Below are 22,285 nucleotides of genomic sequence, written 5' to 3' on the forward strand. Positions count from 1 at the left end.
TAGCTATCCATAAGAGTGCTATGTTCTGGGGATGAGTAGATTGGGTATAATGTGTATAATGATAAGTAAATACAGTGTAGCAAAAGCCTAAACTCTTTAGGGATAGATTTCTACAGCCTCCATTGGTAATCTAAATCAACCCCTTCTCTAATCTTGTTGTAAAGATATAAGGTGCATTCTAGTGAAAAGAAATGAAATTTCTAAAAGGCAGGGCTCTAAACTTTGTTTTTAAAGAATAATCTCAGATCCTATTATATTTTTCATAAATACCATTTTTCAAAATTTAAATGTTTTTGTTGGTTCTACTTGGAATTCTGAGTTTTTTATACTTCATATAATAGTAGCTCAAACTGGATGAAATAAATCATGACAAAAACAGACAATTGTGGCAGCTTGTGTCTTTGCACACTCTATTTCTAGCTGTGTAGTCCATTTCATACTTATCCTCTTAATAGCAGTGCCACTTTATCTATTATACACTAGAAAACCTCTTCTCCTGGATTTTCCTTTAGCCTTTCTTCAATTTGAAATTTTATAGTTTGTCTTTCTACCCTAAGTATCCCACTTGACAACTGTCCTAGTTGGGCTTTGTGTCTGACAGTTCTTTAGCTGGTAGAGACCATGCTGAACTCTGATCCTATCCCAGTTGCTATGGCAACCCAATCTGAAAACTTACTGGCTCTCACTCTAGTTCCATCATTTAAGTTACTGATGAAAACATGGCCATGCTACGTTGGGTCCTAGAACAAGATGGCAAGTGCTACATTCCTTCAGTTGGTGTGCCAAAATAACTCCTAAATGTTGACTGACGCTCCAGTCAACTGTGCATCCACTAAACCCATTTGACATATCCACTTATTCTAACAAAAAACAAAGAAATACGATTCTGCATTCTGGGATTCTTAGAAATCCTTACATAGAGAGAGACAAAGGATATGCACAGACTATTAAAAAAAACTTTTATAAACCATCCTCAGGCATAAAAGTCCATTTTTTTCACACACTAATGATCTCCTAGGGATGCTACATGACTGAAAATCATGGAACATTACTATTTCTGAAGAATCAAAATAGCATTTGACCCAAAGGTCAACAGAATGATGTATAGTGGGTGGAAGTAGATGAAAATTTATCATTAACATGTAAGACATCACCTAAAATACATCATCAAGGATATATTTGTAAAGGGAGGTGGTCTTAATATGAAGTGAAAGCAAAAGGGATAAGAGAGAGACAACCCAAAGGCTACACTGAGGCCCTCAAGTATTAAAGGAAGCAGAGGAAGGTCCTTAGTATGATGGGGAGATAATCTACAGACAATTTATAAAAAGGGAATAGTCAAGAACTGCATAAGATGTGAGAACATGAATGGTCTGCAATCTACATGAGAGAAGAGAGCACCCACATCACATGTATGACCGAATCAAATATTTAAAGAATGCAAGCTAACTTCCCTACCACCCCATCATTGTTTGCTTCCATGAAGACAGTAAGTTTCAGAGTCGAGTTTCAGGTACTAAATTCTTACTTGTATTGGCCACTAGTAATAGGAAACAACAAGAAAGGGGGAAAACTAGAACTGTAATTTAACACTGTAGAAATAAACTTGGCTGACTGATGTCTGAAGGAGAAAGGTCAGGGGAGCTGGGACCCAGCAGGCTGTCAAACACAGGAAGTTCCTTCGCTGAAGGATGTTAAGCAAACAGCAAATCTGGGGAGGCAAAAGCCTTAGGCACCACAAAGACACAGTCTCCATGCAGGAGATATTAATTGGCTTCAAAGTGGCAGAGTTCAGAGACAAGGCCACTTCCTGATATCAGGAGAACACAACAGTTTTAATGCACTATGGTGTCTATTTTTCGGCTTAGTAAAGTTATGTGTGTGCCTCATTTTAAAATCATTAATCCGCCTTGATGGTGGGAAACAGTGGCATGAATAACACAAAAAAAGTCATTGGTGCAAATATAAGGAAGCTTTGGTTTAGGAATGAATGACATATTTTTTAAATAGCTGATTTACCCTCCCAAATCATGTATTTCTTAGGGCAATAGTAAACTGAATTTGCATTCCCTGGGTATATACTAACTATACTATGATCCTGTTTTTTGACCTAGATTATAAACTCTTTTAGCAGTGGGATGGTGTTTTGTTCCATTTGAAATCCCCTAGAACACCTAGGAGAGTGCATTGTACATACTGGGCACTTAATTAATGCTGGTGAATTAATTTTTAAAAAAATTTTAGACTCAAAAACCAGAACTCGAATACAGAGTAAGAAAAAAGAAACATTTCATAAACTTAAAAATTGAAACTTAAATACCAAGTAAGAAAAGAAAAAAAAGCATGTCATATGCACAGTAGAACATGAGAGGATTCAAAATATATAGCAATAAATTTTCATTTCAAGAAAGTCTGTAAATGTACTACACATTGTGTTGTAAGCTGTCTATCTTTTCTTTGCTTCCTTATAAGTTCTCTTGTGTTCTCTGTTGTGCACTTTTTACTTTGTTCTTTTTTCTCCCTTCCTCCCCTCCTACCTCCAAAAGGCTACAACTAAGTACAACTTCCTCAGTTATGCCCCTCCCCCCTTTTTTGGTATACCCAGCACTTAGTAAGAACCTTGCACATAGTAGGCATTTAATGTTTATTGACTGATGGAGTGGCTTACCCAGGGTCAACACAGCCTTTTTAAGTAAACAACATTTACTTAAATGAAGATTCAGACTGAGGTCTTCCTGACTCCAGATGGAGTGCTTTAACCATAGTGACTACATTTCCATACCACCTTGGCTAAAAATTATCAAATAGTCTTTAATGGGTCAGTAATAGAACTATCTTTAAAAAATTGTTTAAATGCTGAAAGAGGTGAGACTTCAAGCCCCTAGCTACTAGCAGCACAAGTTTGAAGATGGAGCTCATTCTTAGGAAGGTAAACAGGTTTTGAGGGTGATCCTGGTCAATATGAATCAGTTACAGTCATGCTAGCTAGCTACTAAGAAAAGCTTAGCAAAGAAAATGAGTCTGGAATAATTGACATACTGTCTCCAGGCTAATTGGAGAGGGACATGTCATTTTGGGGAGCCGACTCAAAGAGCCATTGTATACCTGGTTTTGATGGTGGGAACAACCCAGTCAAACACCAAAACCTTCTTAGAAGTGGGTAGCCAAGGTGATCCAAGTGGGGAAGAGAAAAAGTCTGGATTTGGTGAGATTAAAGAATTCCATGAAAGAAGGAGTGTATTGAAGGAATAAATGTATGTTTCAAGTCTGTTTTTGATGTCTCATTAAAGAAAGCTGTTATTAATGAAAGCACTGAGTACTATAATTTAATGTAGGATAAGACTTACTCGCATAAGGCTCTTAGTTAGAATACTTAATTAACATCTTCTGAAGCAAAGAAAAACAGGACTCTAAAAACAAGACTATCCTTGAAGGGGATGCTTTTCCTGAGTGGCCAGATGAAGGAGAAGGGCAATATATGCAAAATTTTCTGAATCTCTAAATCCCAAAGTCTTGCATCATAGCAACCCTACTACAGAATATTTGTGGAGAAATGTGGCAAGATAATGACTATCCAATTCTGCATGCATAGAAATGATTGTACAGACTGCAAAATATAATTCTTTTAGCTTTTTACAAGATACAAATAACTTTATATTCGTCCTTATCTTACATTCATAATATGGAGAGTATAATGAATCATCATACTTACTGGGATCCGGACAGAATCCCCATTTTTCCTCTTTTTCATATCGATCTGTTGTGGCACACCACAACTGCCCATCTTCTCTGCCTTCTCGGGTACATTCGTAATGCCATCGGCCATTATATTGGAAAGGGAACACACATGGCATTCCGTGGGAATTCCCTTTCACTGTGTATAATTCTATGACAGAAAAAGCAAATTACAGAAGTAAGAAATAGTCAAGGAAGCATCCCCTGAATTTCCTTTTGTGAAAAAAAAGTTGGCTATTTCTCCAGTCACATATTTCCTGGTTCCTAAGAGCAGCTAATTTTTTCATTATATTTATTTATTTTTAGTATCTAACATTCAATTTTATAAGATTTTGAGTCCTCCGCAAGATGGCATGCAATTTGATACAGGCTACACATGTACAAGCACACTAAACATATTTCCACATCACTCATGTTGTAGCAGCTAATTTTTTATCTGGCATTTTGCTAATTGCTCTCAGACACATTGTCTCATCTGATGATTATAAAAACCCTGAGAGGTCATTAATGCAAGTACTGTTATCATCATTGTATAGAAGAGGAAACTGAAACTCAGAGAGGTCATGGTATCATAGGATTATAGATTTAGAGCTGGAGGGGGCCTTTGGAAACCATTACATCTACCTCTCTCATTTTATAGGTGAGAAAATGGAGGCTGAAAAAGGACAGGTGACTTGTCCAAGGTCAGCCGGAAAGGTAAAAATTCATGTGTCCAGACTCCCAAGTTCTATGTTCTTTCCACTATACCATGCTATTAAAATAAGTGTCCAGTTCATAAACTGGGAAAGGGCTCAACAAATGATGGTATATGAATGCAACAGAACATTATTGTGCCCTAAGAAATAAAGGGAATGGTTTCAGAGAACCCTGGGAAGACTTGTATGAACTGAGCTAAGTGAAATGAGGAGTAATTCACATTCTAATAACGTAAAAGTGAACACCTTCGAAAGATGCAAGAATCCTGATTAGGGCAACTACCAACAGGGATATCAGAGGACCAGTGATGAAACATGCTATTGACTTTCTTGTGGGGCAGGGGGAATGGACATGGTCAGCATAGGAATTAGTTTTGTTTGACTATGTATATGTGTTACAAGGGTTTTGTGTTTGTGTGTGCACGTATTGTCTTTTTTTTTCAGGGAAGGTGAAAAAATAAATGCTTACAAAATGAAAAAAATATAATTAAATTAAAAATACACATCCAGTCCTAGGAAGCATCTAAAGATTTGCCAAAGGATCAACCAGCATCCTAAACCAAAAGGACTACTGGCACCTCACTGAAACATGGGGGTCTAAAGAGGAAACTTGTTGCTTTCTGGAAGTACTCAATTCCCTCCTCTTATAACAAGTATGGCCTGGAGAAAAGTTTTTGTCTGCCTCTAGAGGCTTCATGCTTTCAGCCAGAGCTTTTAAATGTAGGGCATCGCACCAGGAGTTCAGTCAGTCAGTCATCAATAATTCATTAAGTACTTACTATCTGCCAGGAACTGCACTAAATGCTGAGGGCACAAAGTCAGTCAATCAGTAACATTATAATCAAAAGGTAAAACACAGCTCCTGCTCCCAAGGAACTCACAGTCTAATGGAGGAGATAATGTGCAAATAGTTGTATACTTATATGTTATGTATAATATATACATGCTATATATAGAATACACATACGCATGCAGACATGAATATACCACATATGGCATAATATACGTATCACATATAACATATACCGGTTATATATAACATATACATACATGTGCATGCAGATATGTATATATCACATGCATGGTATAATAGTTTATATAAATTTGGTCTGGATCTTCCCCTTCTTCTGATATATAAGTTCTCTACTTTGGTCTCTATGTCCTTTGGATTTAAGTAAATCTTCTTGTAACTGTTCACTGTGAAAGAATATAAATTCTAGACTTTACTATGCATATGCACATAAGAAATAAAATGAAGAAATTAATTAATTTTAGCACTGAATCATTGTCATTGATATTTTCTAGCTCAGTTTGAAAAGAGGTCAAACCTCATTCATTTGGTTTTGGGCAAGAGAAATTATTCTTTCAGCCATTTTCTTCACAATTTTCAGATGAACTATACAGCTCCCTCTCTTTTCACCCTGCATTCCCTCCCTCATCATTCTCATTCCAATCCACATTTTTTCTCTAGTACTACTTTTGAAATATGTTAGTAGAAAATGTAATTATTTACCAAATATTCCCCACACCTCTTGACAATCTTTTTATGCCCCAAGTAGAAACCATGCCCTAACAGTCTAGCTATGCTGTAGTTCCTTAGGGACACAGTTGCTTGTTTCATTGCACTTTTTATTCAGATTCAGGGAGTTCAATCCCACAGAGTTCCCTTTTGTGAATGTATTCTGGGTGTAGGTGGATGACTGAGAGGTATAAAGGTGGGAAGGTACCAAATAAAAGTATCAGTGTCCTGCTGGGAGAGTAGGTGATTCTGCCTCCTACAGAGCACCAACTTTACACATATAGTATCCTTGTCCAACTGCTGATATTCACTGGTCACAACTCTCCCTCAATGTTTGCTTGTGGAGGTGAGAGACTGACTTTGGATGTTATCCCAGAGCCCCAGCCCTTCAGAACTCTCTGACCTCTCTTCCCAGGACTAAAAGTCAAGCTGTCAAAGCAGAGGAACATTTATTGAGGAAGTCACATGATACAGACACACAATGGACATTTGATAGCAAGTAGGAGGATGCAGAATTTATCTGTGTTTTTGTAACCAGTATATCAAGTGGGTATTAGCAAGGCTTTGAGCAAGTTGTTCTGTGGATACAACACCAACACCAAGAGGCAGCTTCAACACCAGACTTGGAAAAAAACCCTAACAAACGAGAACCTCCCAAAGAGCTCCCAAAATGTGAGTCACTTTTGTCAAAGTGCATTTCTTTCCTTTTGCTTCTCGTCTCCCCTATTTACTTCTTTTGTTATACAAGAATTCTTCTCTCCTCAATATTTGGAAATTGTAGCATAAAAGTTAAAGTAGACCTAGGGGAAGGCCTTTGGTCTATTGGGTAGATTCTCTGTGGATGAACTATGTGAAGATGGAGATAAGATTCAGATAGTCTGGACAGGAAAGGATGGGGCTGCAGTGTGGGCTGATGAGGGATTTTCTGTATCAATGAGATCATAGATCCACCAACTTATTCAAGGATATACTATAGTTTGCCCCTCCATTCTGAGGTCAGCCACCAGAATTTGACAAAATGATTCCCATACTCATGGAATCATAGACATAGACCTCAAGGTCATCTAATTCAATCCCCTCATTTTAAAAATGGCGAAACCAAGGCCCAGTGAGATTGTTATGTGCTCATGATCACACAGGAAGAAAGTGGCAAGAGATGGGAATGCAGGTCCTCTGACAATCATCCCAGAACTCTTTATGCAGCATCATACTGCTTCAAAAGACCCCTGTGCAGTAAATAATTATGCAACTAAAAAGTAGTTATCATGACTCATATGCAAATTTATTTCATATGACTATATATATATATTATAATGTGCTCTATTTTCTTATCTTCCTAATGGATGGGGGAGGGGTGGAGGTAAGAAGAGAATTTGAATTGAAAATGAAATTGAATTTAAAAAAAGAAAGTAAACAGTTCTCCAATATTTACAGGAATTTATCAAAATGGGCATCATTTCATATAATACTTAGAAAAATATAACATGCAAAGCTGTTTTATGATAATGTGTATAAAAGATGAACAAGTTCCTATTTTTACCTTGAAAAGGACGCTCGCAGATATCATCACCCCCTGACATGTATTGCATCCACTTCTGGGAAGATTGTCTTGTAGCCACCACCAGGTTCCTGTTCTCTACCTCTAGCTTATATTGGTAAGCGCCGATTACCACCTTTCTGTAACAACGCCACCACATGGAAAAATAAGTAGAATCACATTCAAACAGGCCCAAGGGCTGCTCCGGGATACTGAGATTCAATCCTAGGCATGTGCTGGTGCCTATGTTATACAGGTGGCGCTTGGAAACCCATTTCCACAACATAGATGTGGTTGGTTGGTTACAGTTCTCCAGGGTCAATCCAAATTTACTTGCTTGGATGCATGTCTTAAGGTCTTCATTTTGGATAATGAATATTCCTTTGCCTGAAAGAAAAAGGAATATCTAGTGTCAGATGTTTCAGATATAACAAAATAGAAATATATACTTCTTTCTCTTTTGTAATGACTGCTTGACTTCCTGATCCACAGCTTTCCAGTTCTTACAGAAGCAATTTAATTTTGGTCTAAGGGACTAGGGGGAAGGGCATCTTCATCTAGGGCTCTAGGACCAATGTGGCTCCTAAACAGGGGACATATATGGACCTCTGGATTAGCTCAAACATCAAGTCAGCCTTGATGCTGATTCCTCTCTGACTTTGTATTTTAAGACTTTCTAGTTTCAGTCATGGCCAACTCTTCAAGATTCCATTTGGGATTTTCTTGGCAAAGATACTGGAGTGGTGTGCCATTTCCTTCTCCGTCTCATTTTATAGATGAGAAAACTGAGGCAAACAGCATTAAGTGACTTACCTAGAGTCACACAGCTAGTAAGCATCTGAAGCCTAATTTTAACTCAGGAACATAAATCTTCCTAACTCCAGGCCCAGTGTTCTATCCACTGTGCCACTTAGGTGCCTTATTTTGCCTTATTTTAGTTGCAGGATTATTACATTGTACCTTATAACTAACATGTTTCATTCCAGTCAATCAGCATTTATTAAGCACATACTGAGGCACTGAACTGGTAACTGGGTCCTTGTCTTGATTCCTATGTCCATATGCTCATTTTATCCTTTGCTCCAGGACTGGGGATCTGCCATGCTCTTGTCAATACTAACAGGGGCTGGTATCAGAGTTCTGCCTCTGAATTCTAGCCCTTAATAGTGGGATCACCACCATATGAGGCCAGAGCTTTTTGATGACAGTTTCCTGCCTCCTTGGATTGCTGCCTTTTCTCTACTTGCCTAATGCTGACTCCCTGGATGCTTAGACCTCTAACACTTAAACTGTTCCCTGCTACCCCCTCCATCCCTTTTACCTACATCAGGAGGGTGAAGTAATAAACTCCTCCTAAAACCTTCCTTTTTATAGAAGGCTAAGAAATTTCTAGCTAAATTCTTCATTTTTCATTACCTGCTCTGCTTGGTGTCAACTCCAAGAACATCATGCCTCCCTCAGGATAAGCTCCTCACCTGAAATTTCATCACTATGGAGACTAAACTAGCTTTGATACTCAACATCTTCTCAGTACCCTCAGCTACCTCTTCCCCTCTGATTGGAGGGCTGGAGGGTAGAACAATAAGCACTTCCCAAAGTCTTCCTTTGTGGAGGGCTCAGAACTTTCCAACTAATTGATAACAAACATGATGCCACCAGCCAAGTTGTTATTGTTGTTGGTTTGTCCATTCTTGAAGAGGACCATGACACCAAGATGATGACATGACTTGCAGTTGACTTTGATTTGAGTGAGGGAGGGTTGTGCAAGGTCACCAACCTCACTTTCTTCTCCTGAGCCATCTGGGTCCAGTGGCCTGATATTCATCAGGACAACTGGTGATGGCCCAGGATGCAAAGTGAGACCCTGGCCCCTTCAGGCTAAGGTCTTATCACATTCTCACTTTGAGTGAGATACCCCCATTGAATAAATAATCTTCTTTAAGTAGTTACTCCAAGGGTGGCCCCTTTAATAAAAAAAATCAAACTGAGAGGGGAAGACCCGCAGGGTTCCTAGGTAAAAGAGAAACAATTACTATTTAGTATTTAAATCCACTCTGTGCTAGGTAGGTGGGGACTTGTTGTCTAGTCTAAGAGCTTCAGAGTGAATTGGGTTTAAGGCTTGATCTTTGAGCAAGAAACGTAGCCATTAAACCCAGAGGAAAAAAGGCAGCTTTTGCACATGGAGTGTACCTTCCCCTGGGTAGAACACCAGAGGAGAGAAGAAGGAGGAGGAGTTGCTACTCACTCACAGGTTGTGTTTGTCATTGTCCTTTGTTCTCAAAGAGGACCATGATATCAAGATGATGACATGACTTGCAGTTGACTCTGATTTCAGTGAGGTACCCTCTAGCTGTAAAATGTAATATTTGCAATTATATTTATCTAACAGGGTTGTTGTAAGAAATACACTTTTTAGAACTGAAAGCTCAGGGGATGCTAATCATTAGAGAATGCCTGAACTTATGGGAAATGAATGAAATGAAATAATATTGTGACAAATTATTAAAATGAGGATTTCAGAGAACCTTGGGAAGACTTGCATGAACTGATGCAGAGTGAAGTGAGCAGATATCACATTGTAAAAATGAACAATTGTGAAAGAGGTAAAAATTTTGATCAACACAATAATGAACTATAATTCCAGAGGACAGATAAAGTATCCTACCCTCTCCATGATAAAGAGGTGATGGACTAATATGCATAATGACACATTTTTGGATGTGACCAATATGGGAATTTGTTTTGCTGGACTGCACTTGTGACAAAGATTTTTACATTGTTTCCTTTTTTTCTCCCAGAGTACAGTTTATGGACTTGAAAGGGGGAAGGGAAACAGAAGAAATGGGGAAAAAGCCTTAACAAAAAAAACTTCAAAATGTTTTTCAAACTATAGAAGACTATACAAATATGATTTATTGTTTATTATTAATGCATTCTAGACATCCTTTCCTGGCAATATACTTTAAGAACCTAAATTAGTTATCTGAAAGCTACTGCTGTCAGCATGGAATTAGAAATAAAATCAAAGGTGGAAAGGAGAATGAATGGTTTTAGTAAAGATTTCATTCAGAAAATGAATGAAACTTTCCCTCCCTGGGGGTGCTCCCTAGAGCTTATATTTTTGCACATTTCTCGCTCATCAGTAGTTTCCTCCTTTATAAAGTGGAAAACCTGAATGAAAGTATCTTGAAGGCCCCTTCCTTTGCTAAATGCTACTAAATTTCCATGTATAGTATGCAGGCTTCAAAAATGACCCAAGTACTAATCTACCTCCTTCAGCACCAAAAAACATAGCAAGACAAACAAAGCAACTCATAAATTCTTGTTTTTTTTTGTTAAAAACTGATTTTATGAGAAATTCTTGAACAAATTAGAGCATATTAATGCAATGGAATATTTTTGCATTATAAGAAATAATGAGAATGAGAAATTCAGAGAAGTGTGGGAGTTGTGTGAAATGATGCTAAGTAAAGGGAGAAAAACCAGAAAAAGGATTTATATAATGTCTACAACACTATAAAGGCAAACACTTCTGAAAAACTTAAGAATCCTAATGAATAAAATGACCAATCTGAACTCTAGATGACTGATAATGAAAAAGGTTTCCAATATTTCTTGGCAGAGGGGCGATGAGCAAAGTGCAATTTTCAGACCCACAGGGATCCTGAAACCTTTTCAGAAGGTCTTTGAAGTCAAACTATTTTCATAATACTAAGATTTTATTTGCCTATTACAATACTCCATCCTTTTTAAAATACATATGTGTGAGACCACATTATCTTCATATATTTCAAAATAACATCTCAATAAATTGAATGATGAAGCAGATATGAAAATTCTGCTGTCTTTTACTGGACCAGGTATTAAAGAGATTTGCAAAGAGGTACAACATAATGTCACTTTTCTCACAAAAATTGTTGTTTTGGGAAAATATATTTTTCATAATCATATGTTAACATGTAGTGGATTTATCATTACTATTTATAATGAATTAATAAGTACTTAACATTTTATCAGTTTTGCTTCCTAAAACAGTAAAATATCAATAGATATAACCCATATAAACAAAGACTCTTTAATTTTTAAGAGTTTAAAGGGGTCTTAAGATCAGATTTGAAAACCAGACTAGAGGTACAAAATGAGACACATCTTTTCAGATGACCAATTTGTGATTAACTTATTTTGTAAAACTATACTTATTTAATATTAGAGAGGGTTTTTTGAGGTATGGAAAAAATAGGGATAGTGATAGTGATACTAAATATGAAAAGAAAAGAACATCAGTGAATCATTAACAGTAACAGAAGAGAGCAGAAGGAAATTTAGAAGGGGAGAGGGAACAGTATTGGTGCTTATCATGATATATTTGAAATATACAAGGAACCCACACTATGTACATGGTGGAGTCAAGTGCAGTCTTCTTCTTCTAGTCTTCCTTGAATAGGAGATGTTTGTTTGTTGACGTTTGTCAAGTTTATAATCACAAAATGATAAAAATGATAAAAAAAATTTAAAATAAAATAAAAACCATTTTACTGATTTGTAGGGATGTAGCAAGAGATTTGCTATAAGACCAGCAGTCTCATGTAGGAGAAAACAGTCCTACAGTTTTTAAAATGAAGGTATGGTTAGGGAGAAGGTTGTTGTTGTTCAAGCATTTTAGTCATGTCTGACTCTTCATCATCCCATTTGTTTTGTTTTATTTTATTTTTTGCAAAGATACTAGAATGATTTGTCATCGCCTTCTCCAGCTCATTTTATAGATGAAGAAACTGAAGCAAACAGGATAGAATGACTTGCCCAGGGTCACACGGCTAAGAAGCATCAGAGTAGCTCATATTTGAACTTGGGTCTTCCTGACTCCAAGCCCAGTGCTCTGTCCCCTATGTCATCTAGCTGCCTGGTCAAGAGGTAGGTTAAGTATAAATTGCCAGCCTACTGAAATCTGGAGTGGATGAATTAATTTTTTAAAACCACTAGAGTCTGTCTTTGTTGGAAAACCAAAGCATTAGAATGACCTCTACAGTCAGATCTGCAGTCATTCAGATATCATCCTAAAGAAGAAGATACTCTACTCAGTTCCCTGCTGCTTGATTTGAAATGCCGATGTGGCCACGGTTGTGGTGGGTAGTATCTGGAACACCTAAAGATCCAAATGCTTCTAAGATTCAGAGGTAGAAGAGCCTTATGAAGTGATCTAGTCTAGCCTCCTCATTATACAGATGAGGAAACAGAGACCAGAGACAAAGAGGCCTGGCTAAAGTCATGAAGTTTGTAGAACTGTCAGCAGTAGAGCTGACAAATCCAGTGCTCTTTCGACCACAGTATGGAAGATTTCCAAATTTTTTTCAATGGAATGATTCACTAGAGGAGTAAAGGAGCCACCACCATGGCATTTCAAAAAACCAAAAGCTTGTAACTGTATATTCACATTATAAACATTTATCAAGCCTAGGCAAGGAATGAGCTGTCCTGGTTAAATCCCATTTTGCTCAATAGGAAACTGACACATGTACCCCCACATTCACCTTTCAAAAAGTCCTCAAAATTAATCCTAGAAGTTTTAGCATTTATTGGTACCACTAAACATGCCACCTAGAGAAAAGAATTCTATGCCATTACAAAGGGTAAAAAGCAACAGCCTCTTTACCACCCCCCCATCTAGTTATAATAGGCTCTGGTTTGAACACCATTAATCTCCATAAATTCACTGAGGAGACACTATAATTATCTTCAAAAAGACTGCAAGGAGATCCAATACATGTATCAACAGTCCTATTGTATTATACGTGCCCATTTGTGTTAGCTGTAACAAGAGAAGATGTGAAAATAAACTACTATTCCTTGATATCTGTAGCTGTCAAATTTCAAAAGCGATAAAAATCAAATGTGGAAGGAATCAAGATTGATTACATACGTCAAGGACATCAGTTCTGCTTGAACACTGATTAACTGATTAATGCAGTGCTGCCAGAATTACTAAAGCTCTTTCCAGGAAAATGTTATTATACTTCCCTTCATAATTACAAGTTCTAGAGTAGAAAAGGGATTGATTTACTCAAAGTAATTGAGTAGAAAGAGCATCGGATTTAAAGTCAGAGGAGCCACATTCAAATCCCTGGTCTGCCACCCACTCTCTGTGTGACCTTGGGCACTTTGTTTCACGTTTACTGGCCTGACATGTCTTTTAAAAGAAGGAGATTGAACTCAATGATTGTTTTACCTCTAAGTCTACGGCACTATGAACTAACAGTTACTCATGAAAAATGTTCCCATGTTTAGATTTTTGTCTAGTGTGGCCCCAAGAGGTAGATGCAGAGTCACTAAATGAAATGTTGGACTGTCAGGAAGGAATCTGACGTTGGCCTGTGGGAATAATCTCGGTTTTTTCAAAGGAGGAAGAAAAAAAAAGTCATCATCCTTTGTCAGGTGAACTTTAATACAGTCTTCTTTATACTGCTATCAAGTAGCATATGAAAAACTCCTGGAAATCAGGCCAGTCAGCCTTAGACCAGTACATACTACAGTGCATCTGTGGTCTCATTGATGTAAATGGTCTCTTTATAACTTATTCATGCCTGCAGATCCTGTGAAAATCTTGTCCATCTCCTCCCATTGTTTGACCCCAGGAGATCTTTCCCAGTGGGCCCTCACTCCCACCCCAACCCAAACATACTTTAGTTGTTGTTTTTCAGCTGTCTCTAACTCATTGTGACACCTGTTGGGGTTTTCTTGCCAAAGACACTAGACTGGTTTGTCATTTTCTTCTCCAGCTCATTTTACAGATGAGAAAACTGAGGCAAACAGGGTTAAGTGACTTGCCCAAGGTCATACAGCTAGTAAGTGTCTGAGACTAGATTTGAATTCTAGAAGAATCTTCCTGATGCCAGGTCTGGTGCTCAATGCACTCTGCCAAATTGTTTTCAGTTGTGTTAGACTCTTTTTGACCCCATTTGGGGTTCTCTTAGCAAAGATACTGGGGCAGTTTACCATTTCCTTCTCCAGCTCATTTTATAGATAAGAAAATGGAGGAAGAGTTAAGTGACTTGCTCAAGGACACATAGCTAGTAAAAGTCTGCGGTCTGACTTTAACTCAGGTGTTCCTGACTCCAGACCCAGCACTCTATCCCCTGTGCCACCTTGCTGTGCTACCTAGCTGTCCTTAAAAATTGGCTACCAGTGAAGTATGCAGGCTGTCTGTTATTTATCCCTTGATCTCTGCCATGACTCTGTTACGGAAACTTTCTTTCCATGTTGATATCAGCTCATGCCTGGAGGCACTAAAACATTTGGTGACTTCATTTAATTCCACAATTCGTATGTGTTAGAGGCAGAATTTAAAATCATGTTTTCCTGATTCCAAAGCAAGATCCACTGTGCCATCCTGTCTCTTTGTGATGGCTTCCCAAACCTGCTAATCCTAGAAACTGAGGCAATATGCTCCAGGACAAATGGCAGAAATGATAACTAATTAATCAATTCACAATCAGTTATAAAATACTTACTATGTGCCATCACTGCCTTAATCACTTGAGATACAAAAATAAAGCTGCCCTTGCATTTATGGAGCTCACATTCTAATGTGGGAAGCATGTAGCTACATAAGTACATACAGAATACATGCATGTGGGTTGTACAGAATATGAGCAGATATTCTATACCATCTCCCATATGCCCAAATGCTAAGGCACATCTGGTCATCTGGAAGCATGCAGAACACTTCTGGGCAGCCTCTGTACCACCCAACTGATTGTTGTTCTTCCACTGTTCTGGAAGAGGACCAATGACATTAGGAGGAGGATGTCTTGACTTGCAAATGAATTGGATTTAAGTGAGGCAGGGCTGTGCAAAGTCATCAGCCTCACTCTCTCCTCTAGAGTTATTGGAGTCCAGTGGCAAGATATAGGTCAGGATGGCTGGCGATGGCCCTGGATGCAGTGGGAGACCTTGCTTGACATTTTTAAGCTAAGATCTTTCTCAGGTGCCAGTATGAGGCAACACCCACTCAGTAATTAAAGGGTAGGTAAGAACTGAGGCAGAAAAAGGCCTAGCTTGCCATCCCAAAAGAATCAGTCTGGGAGGAGAAGACCATCAGAGCTTCTGCCCAGAATAGAAACAATTGCTTTTTTACTCACTCTCAGTCAGCAAAACTCACTTGGACTGGACCTGTCATTGACAGATCAGTGAGAGCCAGTGTATTTGGGTTTAAGAGTATAGTCCAGTAGCTCCATTTGAATCCTGAAGGGCTTTCCCAAAGCTTGGTTTTCCACAGAAAATGAATACCAGTGTGACCAGTTTTATGTCAGTCAATAAACATTTATTAAGCACCCACAGAGTACTGGGGATACAAAAACAGGCAAAAGACTGTCCTTGCCCTCAAGGAGCTCAAAATCTAATGGAGGAGATAAGAAAAAAATGTACAAAGAAGTTATACACAGGGGAAATAGGAAATCATTAAAAGAGGAAAAGCACTAGAATTAAGAGGGTCTTCCTGTGGAAGCTGGGTTAGAATCTGAAGAAGGAGATGAGGAAGGAGAATATCCCAAGTGGACAGACAGCCAGAGAAAATGCTTGTAGCTGAGAGATGGAGTGCCTTGTTGGAGGAACAGCCATGAGGCCAGTGTGTCAATGAACTCCAGTGGATGGAGATGAAGGTGTAAGAAGACTGGAAAGGTAAAGAGGAACTAGGTTATAAAAGGGTTAGAACATCACACAAAGGATTTTGTATTTGATCCTGGAGACAAAAGGGAGGCACTGGAGTTGATGGAGTAGGATGATGACATGGTCAGACCTGTCCTTTAGGAAAAGCATATTTTTGTGTGAAAGGAGGGTAGGTTGGAATGCGGAGAGACTTGAGGCAGGCAGGAGTCTGTTGAAAGTGTGAGGCAATGAGGGACTGTACCAGCATGGTGGCAACACCAGAGGATGGAAGAGGGCATATTCAAGAAATGTAGCAAAAGTGAAATCCATAGACCTTGGCAACAGATTGGATATGGGGAAAAGGGGGAGATAGAGACAGTGAGGAATTAAGAATGATACCTAGGTTGTAAGCCTGAGTGACTCAATATAGGGATGTGGTTAGCAGGAAAAACAATAAGTTTTGTTTTGGACATAATGAGTTTAAGATGTCTACCAACAGGATTGCTCACGACTATTCCCATGAAATCAGAGAAAGGTATTTATACTTTGTACTTATACTTGTATGTATTAGATGTTAACACCTTGCTGGCATCTCAGTACCCATCCTTAATGGGGAGGCAGGATTGGTGGAGGAAAGAGAAAGAAAATAAATCCTTTCCCCCCTTATACAAGGTAGTTTTGAGATAGAGAAGGATAACTGCTGGGAGTGAGGGAGAGATCAAGAAAGACTTCATGTGGAAGGTGGCACCTGAATAATTTTTTAAAGCTAAATACAACTAAGGAAAGGAGATCTGGATCTTAGTTCACAAGGCCCCCTAGGAGAAGAGAAATAGAAGATTTTAATATCCAGCATCTAGAGAAACCATTACCAATGCAGGAAGCAGAGAAAGGCAGGGCAGAGAAGAGGCTCACCTGGGGTAAGACTACTAGAGAAGTATTACAACTTCCTATTTTAGCTAATTATCCATAGCCTTATAACTTTTCCTGCCCTACTTCTGGCCCACACGTGTATGGTAATTAACACAAGCTCCTTTCTCTTTTCTAAGGAAGGTTCTTTCTGTACATTTGTGCCTCACTGATTAACTTATAAGTGAATTGAGAACATTTTTCTTTCCTTAGCCTTTAATCACTTCCCCTTCATCACTTGGCACTGACTGAACTCTAAAATACTAGCTGTTACTGTTTGAGTGAGGGGGGAACGGCTGTTTAGAGCACCTTACTTTGTTTTTCTTCTCCAGGACTACACTGATGTAACATCTCATTCTCTGGAGCATCTTATTAGCAGCAACAAGTTACAACAATGCAGAATAAGACCCAGCTGACAGATACAGAACCCTATTAAAATTCCCTCACAAAGCCCTTACTCTTTAGTGCCCAAGGGAAATAATTTCAAAGTTGAATCATCCCAAAATGCAGGAGATGATTTCTCTGTCATTCTTCAAAGCAAAATTAAAAAGCTGAGCCGAAAAAACTGTCCATCTTCATTGCTTTGAGTATACACTAATTTTATTTTTAATTACATTTAGTGAAGCATATGGTGGTTTTTTTCATCAAAAACAGAAAGTATTTTGGATGACAGCTTTAATGTAGTTTCCCATTCTTCTCTTTTGAATAAGAATAAAAATATGGCAAAAAATCTGGCAAACAACAGCAAGGGAGGGAGGGGGAGAAACAGAGAGAGAGAGAGAGATAGAAAGAGATAGGCAGACAGAGAGAGAGAGACAGACAGACAGACAGAGAGAAGAAACAAAAGAAGGGGCAAGAGGAGAGAGAAGAGAGATGAGAGAGAAGAAAGAAGAGAAGAGAGAGGAGAGACAGAGAGAGACGAGAGACAGACAGAGAGAGAGAGACAGAGAGAGAGACAGAGACAGACAGAGAGAAGAAACAAAAGAGAGGCAAGAAATGAAAGAGAAGAGAAAGAGGAGAGAAGAAAGGAGAGGAGAGACTTATGACTGTAAGACGTCTCTTGACTATGAATGCTTCTGATCTTAAGAGCAAAAAAAAACCCAATGGACTAGAAATTAGAATACGAGGACTCTAGCCCCAGCCATGCCATTAACTTAGCTGTGTAACCTTGGGCAAGTCACTTCACTTCCCTGGTCCTCAGTTCCTAACCGGACGGCAAAAGACTTGGTCTACATGAGTTCCAAGGTCCCTTCCAACTCTAACATTCTCTGCATCCACTCGTTTTGATCTGCATCCATTCGATTTTGTATCTCGCCACTGGACCCAGATGGCTCAAAAGGACAGAGTCTGGTGATTTTGCACAGCCCTGCCTCACTTAAATCCAATTCACCTGCGTGTCATGGCATCACGTCCCTGATGTCATGGTCCTTTTTGAGAACAAAGAACAGACAATAACAGCACTCTCTGAAAGGGATGACATGTAAAGCCTGTAAGATGCTGCATGCTATGCATGCCCTACCGAGAGCAAATTTGCTGGGTTTCTTTTGCCTTCGTTAAGGAAAACAAAACAAAATAACATTAGGCAGTTCCTTTCAACCACTTCTGACAAAGGTTTAATGCAGAGTTTTGAAGAGGAGCAGCAAGAATTAAATTTTCTGCAGTCAATCAAACAAGCATTTATTAACCACATTACATTAATTCATTCATTCCAGGCACAGGACTAGGTGATGGGGATATGAAGGGGATATGTTCTCAAAGGAACTCACATTTTGTTGTGGAGAAATACACACACACACACACACACACACACAAATAAATATAAGATAGTCTTAGAGGGTGCGAAGGCTCTAATAATTGGAAGGAGGACCAGGAAAGACTTCACACTGAGCTAAGCTTTGCAGAAAATTAAGAATTCTAAGAGGTAAGCAAGGAAGGTGGAGTATGGGGTATGGCCCATACAAAGACATGAAGGTAGAAGACAGATGCTGTGTGTGAGGAATAGTTGAATAGGTAGTTTGGCTGCACCTTAGGTTGTATGAAGGAGAATAATGTATAACAAAGCTAGAAAAGTAGACTGGAAGCAGGTTGTAAAGAGTTTACGTGCCAAACAGGAGATTGTATTTAGTAACAGTAATAGCAAGTATTTATATATAATGCTTTAAGAAGTATTAATGTTACCCCCTTTGACACCTACAACAACCCTGGGAAGTAATGCTATTATGTCCCCAATTTAATGTTGGGGAAACTGAGGCAGACTGCAGTTTAAGTGACTTGGCCAGGGTCACACAGCTAGTAAGTGTCCGAGCTAGTATTTGAACTCAGGTCTTCCTGACTCCTAGTCCAGCACTCTTATCCACTGTGCCATCTAGCTGACTCTTAATAGGAGGCCACTGCAAAACATACAACAAACTTTTTGATTTTTCTCTTAGAAATTTTAATAGCCAAGAAGGAATAGAAAATAAATTTACAACACCCACATTGTATATATTTGCAATTCTTTCTATGTTTTGCTGTCATCAACTTTATTTTATTTATTAAATCCTATCCCTTTCCCCTGTGCTTGGTTACCAGGGATTTTCTCCCTATTCCTCTCTCATAAAGGTAATTTTTTCTCACTTATTCTCTTATTAATATAATTAATAATATTAATATAATACACTAATATAATATAATATTTTGGATTATTTCCATCTTACTGGAAAACTATACTAAAATGTCCTATTAAAATTTCATTGAGGCAGTAATCAAAAATATTATGCATAAATGGAGGAAAATAATAATTTCTTAGACAATACAAATAAGCTTTTATCATTTAAAATACTTTTTCTCTACTTATTCCTGCCCCCTTCAGGTGTCAGAAAAGAAAGAAACATAAGAATCATATAAAAATGAAAAGCATTTTCTGATACTATATAAGCACACAAAAGCACACATACTCCATGCTCCGCATAAGCACATACATACACCAGTAGTTTCACCACTATGTTAACAGAAAGGAAGCAGTCAATGCTCTCTACTTTAGACATCCACTGAGGTCTTTTTCTTCCTCCACTTTCAGCTAGCTGGCTAGTCTAAAAGGAAGGGGTTGGGGCAGCATGGTGACACAGTGGATAGAGAGAGCACTGGCTCTGGAGTCAGAAGGACCTGAGTTCAAATTTGACCTTAGACATTTAACTGTATGACCCTGAGCAAGTCACTTAACCCAGATTGCCTCCGATATAAATTTAATAAAAAGGAAGGAATCTAGGCAGTTCCTCTTTGTCTTGGGCTGTAGCACAGTTGTAAAATGAAGGACCTGGATTAAGATAATCTGGAAAATCATTTCCAGCTCTAACTTAAATGATCATCAACCATTCAGCTTTATTTCCTGTTCTTGTAAAGTGATTTAAGCACTTTGATTTCTCCTCTTTTTGTCTTTTGTGTCCAAATTTATAGCTGCGGAAATCATACATCTATGGTTTTATGTCAGTTTAATAAATTATTTTCCTAAGTGGCTTTAGCAAAGTGGTTGATAAGGATGCCTGTCTCTTTTAGAAATGATATTTTTCATCACTATGGCCAGCCTACAATGGATTCTCTATCTTTTGCTGTGTATAGGGAATAGAAGCAGAGAGACAATCGAAAAAGTCTTCCTAGAGAAAGAACTAACAAACACCAAAGTATTTGTTGTGGTATATTTTGCAGTTGTAAAGAACTTGGGGAGCCAAGGGGGTGGAGAAAAGACAGGGACTTTTCTGAGCTCTCCCCCAAACCCCTCAAACAATTTAAATAATGCCCCCAAAGAAATTCTAGAAGGGCGGAACCCGCAAGAAGAGAGGGTGAAAACATTTTCTGGCCCAAAACAACCTAGAAGGTCAGCAGAAAAGGTCTATTGCACCAGAGTGAGACTGAAGTACAGTCCAGTGCAGACCACACCCCAACAAACCAGCATTAGGCCTTGAGGGTGACTGAATCAGTGGAATCAGTGGGGGTTTTGGGATCTTTCAGCCCACAGATAGTAAAAGATTTAGACCACTGGTCAGAAGGAGATTACTGGGGTCCCTCTGCTGGTACTGGGGACAGGACCCTGGTGCTTTGCCCAGACTCAGATCCAGGTCACAGTCCTGGGTCTCTGTCTCAGGAGGAACATGAGCACAACAAAGCTTAACAGTTGCAGGGGAGCTGGGACCTGGTCACAGCTCCAGGATGCAAAAGAGTGCTTACAGTTGCTCACAGATGAGAGCACAGACCAGAAGAGTAGTAAACACACATCTCCCTAGATCATACCACCTTGGAAGAACCAAAAACTTACAGGTCCCCAGAATTATGTCTGAAAATAGCTACATAAAAAACTTGAAGGCTGGAACTGTACTCTCTCCAGTGAGGAAGCAGAGCCCCATTTTAGCATAGAGTTAACAGTCAGGAAATAGGCTGAAAAAAATAAGAAAAGAGCAGAAAAAAAAATCCTCACTACAGAAAGTTATTATCATGACAGGAAATCTTAAAACAAATTCAGAAGAAGAAAGCAAAATCAAAACTGCTACATCCAAAACCTCAAGGAAAAAAATATGATTTGATCTCAGGCCATGGAAGAGCTCAAAAAGGATTTTAAAAATCAAGTAAGAGAGGTGGAGAATTAGGAAGAGAAATGAGAGTGATGCAAGAAAATCACACGCAAAAAAGTCAATAGCTTGGTTAACTAGGCACAAAAAATACTAAATAAAATAACACTTTAAGAAACAGAACAGACCAAATGGTAAAAGAGGTACAAAAATCCAGTGAGGAAAAGAATGCCTTGAAAAGCAGAATGGAAAAGGAGGTATTTTCTTCAATGAAGAAAATAATTTCTTAAAACTAAGAATTGGGCAAATGGAAGCTTATGAATTTATGAGACATCAAGAAACAATAAAACAAATCCAAAAAAGAAAAAAATAGGAGACAATGTGAAATATTTCATTAGAAAAACAACTGACCTAGAAAATAGATCCAGGAGAGCTAATTTAAAAATTATTGGACTACCTGAAAGCTATGATCAATAAAAGAGTCTAGACATCATCTTTCAAGAAATTGTCAAGGAAAACTACCCTGAAATTCTAGAACCAAAGAGTAAAATAGAAATTGAAAGAATCCATCACCCCCTGTAAGGGATCCCACAGTGAAAACCCCCAGCAGTATTGCAGTCAAATTCCACAGCTCCCAGGTCAAGCAGAAAATATTTCAAGCAGCCAGAAAGAAATAACAAGTATTGTGGAGCCACAGCCAAGATAACACAAG

General features: G+C 38.5%; 1 protein-coding gene across 2 annotated transcripts in view; it reads right to left on the bottom strand.

Moving 5' to 3' along the window:
* Positions 1-22,285, bottom strand: part of PLA2R1 (phospholipase A2 receptor 1) — a 145,422-nt gene that overhangs the window by 113,899 nt on the left and 9,238 nt on the right. For both annotated transcript variants that reach the window (XM_072612131.1, XM_072612130.1), the window contains exons 2-3: positions 7,490-7,873; positions 3,713-3,886 (exon numbers count right to left, since the gene is read on the bottom strand). In XM_072612131.1, coding sequence (XP_072468232.1) covers positions 3,713-3,886; positions 7,490-7,873 — 558 coding nt within the window. The remainder of the gene's footprint in view (positions 1-3,712; positions 3,887-7,489; positions 7,874-22,285) is intronic.

Source organism: Notamacropus eugenii, chromosome 5, assembly GCF_028372415.1.
Source record: "Notamacropus eugenii isolate mMacEug1 chromosome 5, mMacEug1.pri_v2, whole genome shotgun sequence".
In the NCBI taxonomy this organism is placed as follows: Eukaryota; Metazoa; Chordata; class Mammalia; order Diprotodontia; family Macropodidae; genus Notamacropus; species Notamacropus eugenii.